The 15,539-nt window shown below is 32.5% G+C and overlaps 3 protein-coding genes and 1 pseudogene across 3 annotated transcripts; 2 read left to right on the top strand and 2 right to left on the bottom strand.

Annotated features, from left to right (window-relative positions):
- The first annotated feature begins 788 nt into the window (after positions 1-788).
- LOC140822052 (probable xyloglucan endotransglucosylase/hydrolase protein 30) lies at positions 789-3,666 on the top strand (annotated as a pseudogene).
- A 161-nt stretch (positions 3,667-3,827) lies between these two features.
- LOC140822051 (transcription factor bHLH91-like) lies at positions 3,828-6,986 on the bottom strand. The gene is made up of 5 exons (XM_073182778.1): positions 6,799-6,986; positions 5,643-6,642; positions 5,066-5,485; positions 4,565-4,670; positions 3,828-3,967 (listed from the first exon to the last, which is right to left on the bottom strand). The coding sequence occupies exons 2-4, from the start codon at positions 6,576-6,578 to the stop codon at positions 4,569-4,571; spliced, it is 1,458 nt and encodes a 485-aa protein (XP_073038879.1). The 5' UTR covers positions 6,579-6,642; positions 6,799-6,986; the 3' UTR covers positions 3,828-3,967; positions 4,565-4,568.
- Positions 6,987-9,299: 2,313 nt separating this feature from the next.
- Positions 9,300-11,941, top strand: LOC140822040 (protein DETOXIFICATION 41-like). Its single transcript, XM_073182762.1, has 7 exons — positions 9,300-9,634; positions 9,965-10,509; positions 10,640-10,726; positions 10,806-10,862; positions 11,141-11,379; positions 11,511-11,629; positions 11,771-11,941. Exons 1-7 carry the CDS (start codon positions 9,329-9,331, stop codon positions 11,912-11,914), a joined length of 1,497 nt encoding a protein of 498 aa, XP_073038863.1. The 5' UTR covers positions 9,300-9,328; the 3' UTR covers positions 11,915-11,941.
- A 2,213-nt stretch (positions 11,942-14,154) lies between these two features.
- Positions 14,155-15,466, bottom strand: LOC140822078 (aspartic proteinase CDR1-like). The gene has a single exon (XM_073182801.1). The coding sequence runs from the start codon at positions 15,464-15,466 to the stop codon at positions 14,162-14,164; it is 1,305 nt and encodes a 434-aa protein (XP_073038902.1). The 3' UTR covers positions 14,155-14,161.
- Positions 15,467-15,539: the final 73 nt, after the last annotated feature.

Genomic DNA, 15,539 nt, shown 5'->3' on the forward strand with positions numbered 1-15,539 from the left:
AATGATATAATAGTTTTGAAAATTTGATTTAAAACCAAATCCACTCGTGATCTTTCATTTTAAATGTGCAAGGTAAGTCATTAATGCATTGTTTAAAAAAAGAAGAAGCAAAAATCATGATATGATGGTAAATGAATGCTATCATGAATTTCAATCATAATTTTTAAAAAAGTAATTTATATTAATTTGTTTTATGCTAAATATATTTTAATTATAATACTTGAATTAATAGTTATTATTTATTATTTAGTAGTGCGCTGATATAGTATTTTCAAACCCATGCATAAACTATAATTGCAAGAAACTAATTTATTTTATTATATATATAATAACAAAATAGTTGGTCTAAATTTAAAGATTACACCTGTAATACAACGGTTAAATGCATAAAAAAATATGATCTAGATGTTCCAAACCCTACGAATCTTTATTATGTTAGGTTTATTCAGTTACGTCATCACGCGGGCTCTTGTTCCTTAATTAGTTAGAAACACGCTTTTTATTAAATTCTCCTTTGTACAATTTCAAAAAAAAAGTGGGTCTTATATATGCATAGGTAAATTTTGGTCATTCATCTTATAATGGGGACAATGTCCATATAGATAGGATGAAATAAACCCACGGCTAGGTAGTCATCCACTTCTGACGTATATCCGTCACTTGAAAAAAAAAACATGAAAATAACATAGAATCCAGGAATGAATAGTTGAACACGCCTCTCATATACATATACATACATACATATATATATATATTTATATGATATGACAGCAAACACAAATTTCTTTTTGAGGCTTGGTCGATGAAGAAAACGAAACATGATCAATATTATTAGGAATTTGATGGATAAAATCAAATATTGTTCCTTTTATTATTTAGTCGTTCTTGTTCTTCTCCATGTAGCTCATGCTGCAGCTTTCAACATATCCAACATTTCATTCTCCAGAGGATTCAGCCCTTTATTTGGTGATGCGAATATTGTCCCCTCCGACGATGATCGATCCGTTCGACTCCAACTCAACCAGTACACAGGCATGTATAAATTAATCATACACGCACTTTGTGTTTTTTGTGTCTCCGATAGAATTTTATGAAGTAAAAAAAGCGTGTATTTAATTAATGGCATATTATAAGTTTATCAAATGTATAATTCATAATCGAATTTTAATTTCATCATGTTTTTAAGATGATTTTTCCACATATTGATTGATTTGTTCACTTTACAGGGTCAGGGTTCAAATCTTCGGATCTTTACAGTCATGGCTTCTTCAGAGCTAAAATCAAGTTGCCAGCAGATTTCACTGCAGGAATAGTCGTCGCGTTTTACGTACGTAACAATATGTGAAATTCAGCATCCCTTGTCCTTGTAATTTCCTTTCGTAAGTTAGATTAGCAATATCATGCGCCTGAGTTGATCATGGTATAGTAATTATATTAATTATCATCTAATATTTTGTTATGCATATGGCAGACAACAAATGGAGATTTATTCCCCAAATGGCACGACGAATTGGATTTTGAATTCTTAGGGAGTATAAGAGGGAAAGCATGGAGGTTTCAAACGAATATGTATGGGAATGGAAGTACAAGTCGGGGGAGAGAAGAAAGATACCACCTTTGGTTCGACCCTTCTCAAGATTTTCATTGTTACAGCATACTTTGGACCAACAAGAACATTATGTGAGTTCATTTTTTAAAAAATTTTGTATATTTTTTTTCCACTTTATGAGATGAGAAAGTTAAAATACATTAAGAAGGATAGAAAACATAGTATAGAACCCAAAATTTTAGATGATTTGATTAAAAAAAAGAGTTGATTTTCGAGAAACATGATAATATAGCGGGGGGAAATGTATACAACTAGATACATATGTTGGGTACAATAATTGTCCCTGCTTGGTAGAGCAATCGAACCGTAATGCTTGAGCTGTTGTGCGGTTTAAAATATTTAAGTTGCACCATTAGCACTAGCTATAACTTTTGATAAAACGGTAAGCGATCGGTACTACAATTTCTACATAAAAAATGTAAAAAATTTATAAGCTTTTTAAAATCACTTTATCAAATAAAAAATTATAACGTGTAATGGAGATAGGTGTCAAATGCACTAAATATAGGAGTTTTTGGTCCCAACTCAATTAGTCAAGCCTTTTGGATGTTATTGTCAATGGCGATTGTGCAATATTTGACCTTTGCAACATAATATATTATTTAAATAATATTGTTTTTAGCGAAAATAAGACTCGATGCTTCACTGTCTATGCACAAAAAAGAAACAAAAATTTGTACTATTGGTTTAAATATATTTATATTCTCAAAAGTCAAAACTCACATGCATAAGAAACGGAAAGAGAGCATGATAGAGATGAAATATGTTGAAAATGACCCACATCACATGCTTTGGAAAATATTGATCGGAAAATATTATTAAAATTATATTATAGTAATTTTTAAACTTAAAATATTCATGATTAAGGAGCATTCAGAGGAATAGTGTATTTTCAATAATGTCGATATTTTACGCATTTTTTTAGGATTAGAAAGTCAAATAAATGGTAAACAGTATGAAATTAAAGACTAATTAATTAATGTTACCATAACAGTGATGAGCTTAATTCATGCCTAAATGAATGGACTTTTAGGTTGAATACCCATTCTAGATAGATTCTAGGGTTCGCCAAGATTTTATTAAATTGTTCACATGTAAATTACTGCGTGCGCTAGCTAGAGGTGCACTCCCAGTCAAAAATGTTAAGCTAGTGTATCTGGTAACTAAAATTTATCATATTGATGGATAACTTGTTCCTACATCTGAAATCAGAATCATAAATTTAGGATGACGTTCCGCGTTCGAGACGTAATTGTAAAAAAACCCTCCACAACTCCAAAAAAAAATTGATTAATGGTTTATTTTTGTACCATATTTTTTTTATATATTAAAAATGGAACTTGACGATACACAAAACGTTCGCCCATCATATTTTGATCGTCTATTAATTTATATGCTTTCAATATTTTCAATAGAAAGATTGATTTAAGTTAAGATTTTTATTAAACCACCTTACTTATTTTCCTTTCTTTTTTTCAATATTCATATAGATTCTACGTAGATGATGTTCCAATCCGGGAGATAGTACGCAATGATGCAATGGGAGCTGATTTCCCGTCAAAGCCTATGTCTTTATACGCCACCATCTGGGATGCTTCGGATTGGGCTACTTCCGGCGGCAAATATAGAGTAAATTACAAATATGCTCCTTTCGTTGCTGAATTCACCGATCTCACCCTCCACGGATGTGCCACCGATCTGTTGCAGGAGGCGGTCACCACCGATTGCACCAACCCAGATTATAACCAATTTGACGGGGCTGATTTTGCCAGTATGACGCCAAAACAAAAGGTGGCAATGAGAAGATTTAGGGAGAAATACACATATTATTCATATTGTTATGATACGATTAGGTATCCCGTGCCACCACCAGAATGTGTCGTGGATCCGGTTGAAAAGAAGCGATTTAGGGACTCGGGGCGACTGAAATTCAATGGGAACCATCACCACCGGAGGTTCAAGAATAGAAGGCCAGGTTATGGGAGTTAGGAAGAATGAAAATGAAGAGGACGTGTGATAAATAAATAAATAAATAAATAAATAAATAAATTCTTATGTTTTTAGCTCCAAACTAGATAATTATTTCCAACGGCTTATAAAATTTGCATAGTTACTGATAAAAATAATACTGATACTGCAACATAAATCAGTTAGACACTTTCTGATCCAAAATAAATCATATAATATAATGTAAATCTCTTACCACATATGGTTTTCATACTAAATTAAACAAAGACGAAGCTTCCTGACAAACTAAATACAATTAATTAATTTCTAGTAAGTCGATGCTTATATATTTTCTACCCTTTAATTAAGCTCTCATACATATAGAGAAATGCAAAGCTCCATCCATCGAATCTGAAATTTTACAGGAATAAAATGTTACCAACCAAGAAAATTGTTGTAGTAAACAAGGACATATAAAATATGATGGTGTTAATTTTCTATTAAATTTAATTTTATTTTTGTTGAACAGAAACTTATAAATTCAAAAAAAGGCCACCTCCGGCCTCCCTATGTTTATTATTATTTTCTTGGTACTTAAAGTAGACTAGCAGACGCCTTATAATTAGCCTTTCGTAGCAAGGCAAGACTTCATGTACAAATTTTACTGTCCACTTTAAGAAATAGGACTATATCAAAAGTTTGACCAAGTACTCACAGTTTTGAATTTTATTGTCCCGTGAAACTGTAATTTACTATTTATTTAAATACTGCCTTTTTTTTTTTAATTCAAATGTAAATACATATGTTACCATGTTAAAAAGAAAACAAGTTTATGAGAAAAAAATATGAGAAAATAAGGATGGCAGCTTTGGAATAAGTTGTTCATATTGTCCAAACACGTGAATTTTAGAACAGATTTCTAGTTCAATTACTCTGAATAAGTATATTTAATCATTACAAATTCAAGATAAAGAAGAATGCAACAAGTTTTGAGAAGGTGGTGCATACCTAGCTAGTAGCTATTAGTTTGTGGAACGGCTGCATATTGTTTATCCACAACTTCGATAAGCTTGTTGGCTATTGCACTTGCATACACTATGGAACCTTCACAAATCTGTGAAATAATGTAACACATTTTACAAAAAATATTTGCGACAGAAAAAGACCGAAAAAATAAAGAAATTTTAAGCCTGAATTCTATAATTATCATATTTCAGAAAACCAAGTGAAAATGTATTAAAAAAATTGCATTTGTAATGAAATGATTATTTAAATTGTTTGTACCGGCATGTTTACTTTAAATGAAGTTTTTAGCTTATATCATATGTGGAAGGAAAATTTGAGCCATTTATGTCTTGTGGTTACCACAATATGTTATATATGATGGAATATAGTAAGTATTTAGGGCTAGTAATTAAGAAAAATAATTGAAGGGTGGGTAATACCATAGATGAAGCACAAACTCAAAAATATTGATAAATGGAAAAGATAAACGTATGAATTGAGCACCTTGGAGTTGAACAAAAAGCTATAGCAATCACCGATAAGCCCTCCTGCAACATGGTGGAGATCAAGCTGAAGGTCATCCAAAACCTTTGATACATAGAGCAAGCAATTGATTCTCTTCTGCTGAACAAGTTTCACTGTGACTTCGTCATCCACGATTCGAACATCGACCTCAGTGTTCTTCGATTTCCTGTGTAGCCATGAGCTTCTGAGTGATGAATTATTGTAAGGCTGCTCCATTTCACCTAAAGAATTTGACTCGTTTCCCTCCATTGATATCCTACCCTTTTCTTCTGTTTTTGGCCTTTTGAGTCTCTCTTTGCTACACCTTTTCTTCTCTGTCAGAACTTTCAGCTCGTTCACAGTTCTTTTTAGCTCGTTTATGTAGTCAATAGCATCCCCCACGATCGAGGCTCTATCGTTCTTGAATGGTTCTCACGAAAAATTTCAACATATCAGATAAAATATCATATTTGTGCCGTTAACATTATGGACATACACAAGTAAAATGGATTTTTCATGACGTGTAAATTAATGAACAAGATTAACAAATGGAAAATATATGGGATTATACACATACTTTAGTGGGATTTGGAATCAATTTCCTCAAAGATTGGTACTTGTCACTGAAGAGAACTCTTCTGTGTTTTTCAGTATTAGTAAAATGTTTAGTTTCCTTCCCACTAATTTTCATAATGCAATCAATTTCTCCAGCAGAGAACTCAAAAACCCCATTCTCAAAATGCCTCCCACCATTATCATCTTGATATAGAACACCGTTAACATGCTCTCTTTCGTCCACAGTCCCACCAAACAAAGATCCATTTTTTATACCTAATGCGTACCCTCCTCCTTGATGAGGCAAAGAGTGGAAAAGCTCCCTCAACAACGGAGGCTGAGGAGGATGATTAAAAGGCAATAAAGGGTCATAAACAACACTACTCGAAGCCATGAAAGATACATCCACGGCTGGGTTGAGTTCTCCTAAAAAACCGAGCGAAGCTAAGAAACTGGAAGATTTGTGGGCTGATGAATCAGGATTGTTAAGCAGGAAAGATGGAGAACATATAGGTAACGGAAACATGTTAAGCAGATCAGGTGTGGTGGGATAGGGAGTATCTGGTATTGTATTTTGGATATCAGTGATATTAGGATGATATTGGTACTGGTTGAGATCACCATTAAAGCTACACATTTCATGCCAGTTTGAGTTATGCACCATTTCTTGAATCAAATGAGAAGCAGTAGTATTACTGTTATCATTATTAGTACCCTGGAACTCCAAATCAAGTTGCTTTCGAATCTCCATCTCCATAACAGCAGCAGCTTCAGCTTGTGTGGAAATTAACTGATTATTTTGATCAGGGTGAATCTGAATCTGTTCCTCCATCGAAAAATTGTGATTATTATCACAATTTGGGATCTGGGCTTGGGAGAAATCATCTTGTTCTTGAACCAGTCTTTCCTGTAAACTAGCTTGAAAATCATCAAAACAAGCGCTTTCTTGGTCATACATCTTTTCACCAGCTTTATACAGTTCTCTTGTCTCCTATATTTTGGGACGTTTTGTCTCGTTACACCTTTCAAGAAACATAAAAAATTGTTAAAGAACAAAAAGTACCAAGAATCATAACTAGTGAAATGCAGAGTACCGATGCTAACAAAGAATCATGGGTTTTGCAGACAAATATCAACAAGAAAGAAACCCTAATGACGTCCTTATTTAACTTGTTTACCTTTTTATTGGTTTTAAAAGTAAGGAAATTAAATACTTTCACAAAAAAAGAGAGCAAGGAAATGACAGTAGTAGTTATGTGGGGTTTTTTTTTTTGGCTGAATTCAAGAATTGTGAGTTCACTTCACATTTAAATCTATTGTTGCATATATTTAAGACAAAATTGGGAGTTTTTTGAGTGCTGGAAAAATGGAGGACGAAAGGCTTTTGGAGTTGGCGATTTAAGGAAAGGTTGGTTATGGTATGGGTAAGAAGGCTATCAGAAATTATTTATCTATTTAATTCCAAATTAGTAACCAAGTTTGTTACATCGGGATGCCAGTGGAATGGGGCCCACTGAAGGTCTTCTGCAATTTTTTTCTTTCATCTTTATATTTTATTTTATTTTTTAAAAAAATTACATAACCTATTTTTTTTAAGAGACATAACCTATTTTAATCAATTAAATATATATTGTGTACTTGTAAAAAAAAAAAATATGATATTTGAATATTATGTGTAATACATTCAATATTCACTCATCACATGATATGTGGGCTGAGTGATAAATCATGGTCATTCATTCATACACCATGATTGAATGAATGATTAAGTGGATAACACTACAAGAAAAAAGGCAAAAGGCAACGGTTTTTAGCCGTTGTTATAGGTCAAATAAAACTGTTGTTAAAGGCCATGTGGTTAAAGAGTATGTTCAAAGACATTACTCATGTAAATAAAGTCAATAAAACTATTATACATATATATATATATATATATATATATATATATATATATATATAAATGTGTGTGTGTGTAAAATCCATATTTTGGTGAGGTGGGACCCTACTGGCCAGTAATTTCCTCCATGCGATCGGACTTTCCTACCTAACTATATAACTACCCCTTGATAAGTAAAATAATGCAAAAGATTCTGAACTTTGTGTATTTTCATATAAAAAGAATCTAAAATTATCTAAAGTTATTGAAATAAACTTAATTCTAAAATATATTAAAATAGTTCGTTTATATATACATTTTTTTAAAAAAAAATCCACTCAACAACAAGTTCTAATAGAATACTTATATTTAACACTCAAAAAAAAAAAAAAGAATACTTATATTTAGTAAAAGGGGATTCTTGCATGTTGATATAATTAAATGAATATTATAGCTTTGATGCAATTGTAACCTATCACGGCCCTACAAATTCTTTTAAGTTATTTACAAGGATCGACGCTTGCGTATATGATAGGATTAAATTCTTACAATATTAATTATTACTTATGTATTTTAAAGTTAGAATTCAATTTACGATATAATTATTAGTATTATTCAGATGTAAGGACGGCGATGAGTCGTGTTTGGATATGATTATATATCATCTATTTTCGTCTTCATTTATTATATTCATACTCATTTTCATCGGATATTCAATAATATGTCTAAGATTTTGCACTCCAAATGTCGAGATTCTGATTTCGCCACTCATAAAAAAACTACCTAAATTAAATTTATGGGATGGAGGGAGAAGCAAGAAAACTCGAAGAATAACAACGAATTAATCGGACATATTATAGCTAGTTTAAATTTTCAAATTACATTTGGTAATTAACAAATTTCATGTTAGAACAATACCTATATATCCATCTATCTGATGAGAGTTCGTTAAGTTAGGTATGTTTTGGAAGATATTTTTATTGATACAAGGCTTTTTAGGTAAATACCAAAATACAGGTCTACCAGAGTTAATTTAGACTCAAAGTTGACAATACATATCATCGTAGAGATATATGACTTCCATATCACAACAATAAACATCAACTCGACTCTTTTGGGGAACAAAATAGTTGTGTGCTTCCTTCCCTTTATTTAGCCTTTGTTAGATCGTAAACCTTCGCCTACAAAGAACCAACAAAGCTGCAAACTTAATTTTGCTTATTTCAGGCCATCAAGATCATTACACAACTTGTAGGGAAGAAATATTAATTATCGACAAATTAGAAACCCGATCAATCGTAGAATGACAAACTTTCTCCAAATCAAATCCATCAATCCAAAATACAACCATAGATGAACAATATTCATAGAAAGTAATGGGAGAATTTCTCTTAGTTATAATATGTCGAAAATACCGCATATATTAATTCATGATCCATCGAGTTGTTAGGATTTACATGCATAATTCGGTGAACGTACTATTATTTAATTCAATTATATAATTTTCTTTGTTTTTTTAAAATTAATAAAATTAATCTTATATAATTTTCTTTGTTTTTTATATAAATTAATAAAATTAATCTTAATTTACTCCCAACTACTATAATAAAGAATTTACCCCTATTAGCCAAAAATTCATGCGGCAAACGAACGACCAACCGACTTCATATGGAACACTAATTAGTATTACTACCTCTCAATTTTTATGCAACTTCACACAGCTGAAGAAAACATGCATTCTCAACTGCACAGAATGGTTGTTGGATTTAAAATATCAATATAAGTAACTACTACGCGGATCACTTCGCAATACTCTCCGTATCAAGCACAGAATGAGCATGGTCTCACCAGAAACCGAGTCCCTGCTGCGCGGGCCAGGTCGTCTTGTGGATCTGTCGTCCAATGCTGTCGAAGAAATCCTTCAAGACGAGCATGTGGCCTTACGATGGTATTGTCCGCTTGTGCTGTGGGAGTCGAGGCTGGTGTGGTTGCTGTCGTGGGCGTCGATCACTGTGTCGATTTGCAATTTCATGCTTAGTTTCGTGACGCTTATGTTTGCGGGTCATTTGGGCGCGCTTGAGCTTGCGGGAGCTTCTATTGCTAATATTGGTATTCAAGGCCTTGCTTACGGGATTATGGTACGACAACTTTAGACTTAAATTTCACGAGAGTGCATGGTTGATGGTACCGCATATCATTTATATCTGTTTGTATTTCTTGAAATAATATGAATTTTAGTAAGTTATTGTGTTATCGTTTTAAAATCAGAGGTTGATCAGTATTACAATGAATTTTTTTATTTAGAAGGGTATACTTTAATTAGTATCACATATTTTCCTTCACAATTTCCCAATAAATCGTATATTGTCTTCTTGTTTTTATTACTTTTGTTCTCCCCGTTATTCACACATTATCATGCACATCTTGTTATTACTTGAAAATTACGATGACATGAGGAGTTTTTACAGTTGGGAATGGCTAGTGCAGTGCAAACAGTATGTGGCCAAGCATACGGCGCCAGAAAATACAGCGCAATGGGCATAATTTGCCAGAGAGCAATCATCCTACACCTCGGAGCAGCTATTCTACTATCGTTTTTGTATTGGTACTCGGGTTCACTCCTCCAAGCGATAGGTCAATCGAGCGAAATTGCGCACCAAGGACAAAGGTTCGCCCATGGGCTAATTCCACAACTCTACGCATTCGCGCTAAGTTGCCCCGTGCAACGGTTCCTCCAAGCACAAAACATCGTGAACCCATTGGCCTACATAGCGATAGGGGTGTTTCTATCGCACATTTTATTGACATGGCTAGTAGTCGATGTTTTGAAATATGGGCTTTTTGCGGCAGCTCTTGTACTTAGTGTTTCTTGGTGGATTTTGGTCATTTTGCAATTGTTGTATGTGCTTTTGAGCCCTTCTTGCAGAGAAACCTGGACTGGGTTTTCTTCAGAGGCTCTTAGAGGGATTTGGCCTTATTTCAAGCTCACTGTGGCGTCTGCTGTCATGTTATGGTACGTGCTAGGAGTGACAGATTTTTCATTTTTTTTCTCAAGGAAAAAGATTGAACAAATCGAACAAACCCAATTTAAGGATGAATTTTTTATGTGGACATTTTCTCTCACGACATTTGTCGTTTTGCAGTTTAGAGATATGGTATTTCCAAATACTTGTATTTATATCAGGCCTTCTCCCGAATCCCACAATTGCTCTGGATTCCATATCTATCTGGTTGGTCAAGTTTTAATAAATGAAATATTCACTAATCACGTTCTCATTGATCCTATGATCAAAATTTAATGATTTTCAGTACAAATTACTGGAATTGGGACCTGCAGTTGATGTTAGGAATTGCCATGGCAGCAAGGTACCCACAAATCCTTTATTTATTCTTTTTACCTTTTCAAATTAAGGTGCAAGCGGGCGAGTTAAACTCTGTCTATTTTTACATGCGATGCCGCAAATTTGAGTGAAGCCATATACTATTCATCAGTATGCCGCAAATTCGAGTATACTTATGTATCTAACTCAAATGCTAACTCAAATGCGATGCTATTTAAACTCGATCCGGATCACGCAATTTTTCCATGCTCGAGAAACATGCATGAGTTCTAATCGGCTTAAGTTAAAATGAAACGCATGCAGCATTCGAGTTGGAAATGAGCTGGGAGCAGGGCATCCACTGGTGTCGAAATTTTCAGTTATAGTACTGAATATGACAAGCATTCTCATCAGCATTCTTTTGAGCTTAATGGTACTGATTTTTCGACATGGATTAAGCAAACTATTCACAAGTGAAGCTCAGGTAATCCAAGCCACATCAAAATTGTTACCACTTCTTGCTATATCCGTCCTCTTAAATGGCATTCAACCCATACGCTCAGGTAAATTTTTTTTTTGCCCATTTTTAGTATTCCCAGTGAATCTACTCAGACATTATCATTTTGAAATGTTTTTTATTTTTAGATATGGTTCAATCAGTGAATTTTTGGCCTGATTTTACCATTTAATTTAGGTGTGGCAATTGGAAGTGGTTGGCAAGCTATAGTGGCATATGTTAACATAGTTACTTACTATGTATTTGGAATTCCCATCGGATGCCTGCTTGGATTCAAAACTAAGTTGTTAGCTGCTGTAAGTATGCTGCATCATACACTTTTGCTAATCTCTATATTGAATTTTGAATTCAAAACTAAAATATTTTTAGATTTGAAAATACTTTTTTTAAATATAATCCGTCTCACTAAATTTCTCGGTGTCTTTTGTATTTTCTAGGGAATTTGGTGGGGGATGATTATAGGTGTGTTTCTACAAACAGCGACTCTTATTTTCCTAACGGCTAGGACGGATTGGAACTTAGAAGTCGCTAAAGCCAAAGAGCGCTTGAGGACTTCGGCCAACCGGGAATTTGACGATTGAGTGAAACAATTGGACGGTCAAGATCTTGCTAGATATATATTTTGTGGTTTTGTAATTATTCAACACCCGTCAAAATTCTCCAACCATTTTCGTTAATCTATACTTCTATACTATTTATTAAGGTTGAGCACCTTATAAAAACTGCCAAGGAGGACACCATCTTTTTTTCCATTTTTATCCTTACAGTTATAGTAATATTACACTTTTGTTTTTTTGTTTTTTTGTTTTATTTCAACACACACTTTTATTTTTATTTCAATCATTCAAATATCAATTTAGTATCTCCATAATTTGTCAATTTTCTCTTTAGTCCATCGATAATGATAAAAAAGATTGTACACACACGCAACGCGTGTACAGAATAACTAGTTTTAATTAATGACTTTGGGTGACTTATCCTTAAATCGTACACTTCTTTTATTTGCTATGTGCTAAATTTGAGTAATATTCGAGTTTTTGACATTTTTCAGAACAAAATGCAAACAAAGGAAACAAATATCAATTTAGATAGAATTTTTTGAAAGACAAAACCATACATGCATGTGCATCAAACAATAGATATCTATATCTTCTATATTATCTATAAATATGTGAGTTTGAATTGTTAATTTACTTAGTTATTCTTTCGCTCACAATTACTTCATTAATGTTTGAATTATTTATGTGACTTTTTAATTTTCTGATCTAAAGACTGATATTGAAAATAAAAATAACTTTATTTCATTATATTAGTTGAATGGACGACAAATATTACAAACACATTATGATACTTTATTTTATTTTAAATTTCATAAATTGTGATATTTAATTAATGTCTTAATACATATCAAATTTTAGAAAATATCATTTTTTGATGGTATTTTTCCAATGAAAATGGACATTGAGACCATGCAAATTCTATATGCTCTTTTTGCAAATTTTTCTTATATTTTATTTTTCGTATAATTTGATTAGTTTGATTTATTTCAACCAGACAGAGAAATTAATGATAAATTAAAAAGAGCGAAAATTACTTTCTACTTTTGTATTAAATTTATTAGATAATCCTTATAATTTTTTAACGAAGATAATTCTTTTAATAAATATGAATCATAGTGATAATTTATTTTCATTCATTATAAATTAATTTTTAAAATATGATATTTTTTAACTTTGTATTACTTATTTTATATATATATATATATATATATATATATATATATATATATATGTTTTACTACACATATTTATTTGATTGATATTATTTAAAAAAATGTATTTACCATGAAATATTAATCATCAATATTAATTTACAAATGATTCATTCTGATATAAAATTAACTATCTATAATATGTGTTCTAAAAAATCAGCAAGAAGTTAAAATTTAGCAGATCTATATACTTAAAAATATATGAGTTTGTTTTGTGAATTTTATTAATTACACTTACACACCATTACTTAATTAATGTTTCATTTATTTATTTTGGTGAATTTATAATTTTTTGCTTTAAGAGTTGAGATGGAAAATGAGAATGACTTTATTTCATTATTTTAATTGAATTGACGAAAAATATTATAAAAACATTAGAATGATACTTTTTTATATTTTAAATTTAATAAACATTGATATTAATTAATGTCTCATATATCTCAAGCTTACACTTTTCTACAAGTGTTATAAAAACTATGCAAGAAAATGTCATTTTTCTTATGGTTTTTTCCAATTAAAATAGACATTGAGAGCATGCAAATTCTATATGCTCTTTTGCAAATTTTTATAATTTTTATTTGTAATATAATTTGATTATTTTGAGTTATTTTAATTTTTTCATAAAAAAAGAATTTAATGAGAAATTTAAAAAAAATGAAAATTACTTTATAATTTTGTATTAAATTTATGAGATAATCCTTATATTTTTTTAATTAAGATAGTACTTATAATAAATATGAATTATAGTGTTAATTTATTATCATTTGTTAGAAATTAAATTTTTATATATGATATTTTAAACTGAATGTTACTTACGTATACGTGTTTTACTACACATATTTATTTGATTGATATTATTTAAAATTTTATTTAACATGAAAATATTAATAATTAATATTAATTTTCAAATGATCTATTATGATATAAATTAACTATGTATAATATATATTTTAAAAAAGAAGAAGTTAAACAAAAATCGAAGTTAAAAATTAACAAAAATAAAATTAATATTTAACTTTAGGAGTTTTATTTTAACATCATAATATATTATCATATATTAAGATTTACCGCAATCCGTGGGCTTGAAGGACACAGTTCTCTTCTGCAGATCATAACCTACTAAGAAGTTCGTCTGTGCCAAGTTACCATAAATAGGGAAATCCGCCGATGGCTTAAAAGCCAAGCATGTCGTGACATGGTTGGTTCTAACAAAAGCATTCTCCGTCTTCAACCTCACATCGGCCCCCTTAAAATGCACGATAATGTCTGAATACTTAAGATCTTTTGGAGTATAATAACACACATCTAAAACCCCGAGTGGATCCTGAACGGGCTTCAGCTTGATCGTAGATTTAACTACGCTCTCCACCTTGTTGTACAATCTATATGGGAGATACGTCAGCGTTGTGCCTGAGTCGATGATGGTGTTTACTTCTTGAGAACGTGGCTTGGAAGCAATTTCGTCGTCGTCCACGTAAAACCTTTGGTTCCCAATGGTGATCCCTTGGAGTTTCAAAATGTAGAAAGGTACTTCCGCTGTATTTAGCTCCAAAGGAGTCGAGACAACCCCGGCACCCGAGACGACAGCTTCGGTACCAAAATGTAGTTTGCTCGAGTTCGCTGTCTCCGACGACAATGGCACCAAGCAATACGAAAACTTCCCTTGGATCGCAGGGTACAGTTGCCCTACAAGTGAGTATTTCCCCGCCCCGAGACCTACGATACCCGATCCGTCCTCGCCAAAAATGCCGGAGTTCTTGAATCCACACCCCAATGTAATATTCGGGAACGACGCTGTTTTACCCGTACCCGAGCCTAATGTAAGTGTGTCCCTGGCGAGCTCGCCTTCGGTTGTGGATCCGTCGCCATATCCCTGAGAGTAAAGGCAGTTATGCCGAGACTTGCTGCATGATCCCAGTTGAATATCGCGGCAAGTGGCATCCTTACAAGGGATTCTCCGATATGTGGATGATTTTTTTGGATAGAAGAGAGGTATTATTTGCTTAAAACATTTGATGCATGGCGGGCACTGAGTCCATGTCAGATCACTCCCGGTGTCCGCAATGCCGAACGTAGTAACCAGGGGAGTGCCGATGGAGTATTTCATAATAAATTCACCGGTTGGGGATGTAACAATCTCTGTCTCGGGTTTTTTCGAATATTTTAATGCATTCAAACGCTTCATGCGATCGAAGGAACGCCGCAACGCGTTATTGGTACGTTGCAAAGGCGGTTCTGTGGAGTCTCTGTGGATGAGATCTACGGTGAAGCCAGAAGTTTTGGGTTCAAGATTTTGAGCTACAGACAATGGAATAATGGAAATTGTAGCTAAATAAACGAGGAAAATTGATTTAAGGAACATCGTCTTGGCTACGAATTTTAGGATTAAATTTAATTATGTATAATTGTAGAAACGTGACATGCTATTTATAATG

The sequence above is a fragment of the Primulina eburnea genome, unplaced genomic scaffold (genome assembly GCF_022965805.1).
Source record: "Primulina eburnea isolate SZY01 unplaced genomic scaffold, ASM2296580v1 ctg739_ERROPOS11973397, whole genome shotgun sequence".
NCBI classification, from domain to species: domain Eukaryota; kingdom Viridiplantae; phylum Streptophyta; class Magnoliopsida; order Lamiales; family Gesneriaceae; genus Primulina; species Primulina eburnea.

Bases quoted from the DNA above. Each gene is read 5' to 3' on its own strand.
- LOC140822051 (XM_073182778.1), bottom strand. From the start codon at position 6,578: ATGTATGACCAAGAAAGCGCTTGTTTTGATGATTTTCAAGCTAGTTTA. The intron at 5,486-5,642 runs GTATGTGTATAA...GAACCATTCAAG, and splicing joins TGATTCCAAATCCCACTAAA to AACGATAGAGCCTCGATCGT. The intron at 4,671-5,065 runs GTGCTCAATTCA...ATTATTTCACAG, and splicing joins GCTTTTTGTTCAACTCCAAG to ATTTGTGAAGGTTCCATAGT.
- LOC140822040 (XM_073182762.1), top strand. From the start codon at position 9,329: ATGAGCATGGTCTCACCAGAAACCGAGTCCCTGCTGCGCGGGCCAGGT. The intron at 10,510-10,639 runs GTACGTGCTAGG...GTCGTTTTGCAG, and splicing joins GCGTCTGCTGTCATGTTATG to TTTAGAGATATGGTATTTCC. The intron at 11,630-11,770 runs GTAAGTATGCTG...TGTATTTTCTAG, and splicing joins AAACTAAGTTGTTAGCTGCT to GGAATTTGGTGGGGGATGAT.
- LOC140822078 (XM_073182801.1), bottom strand. From the start codon at position 15,466: ATGTTCCTTAAATCAATTTTCCTCGTTTATTTAGCTACAATTTCCATT.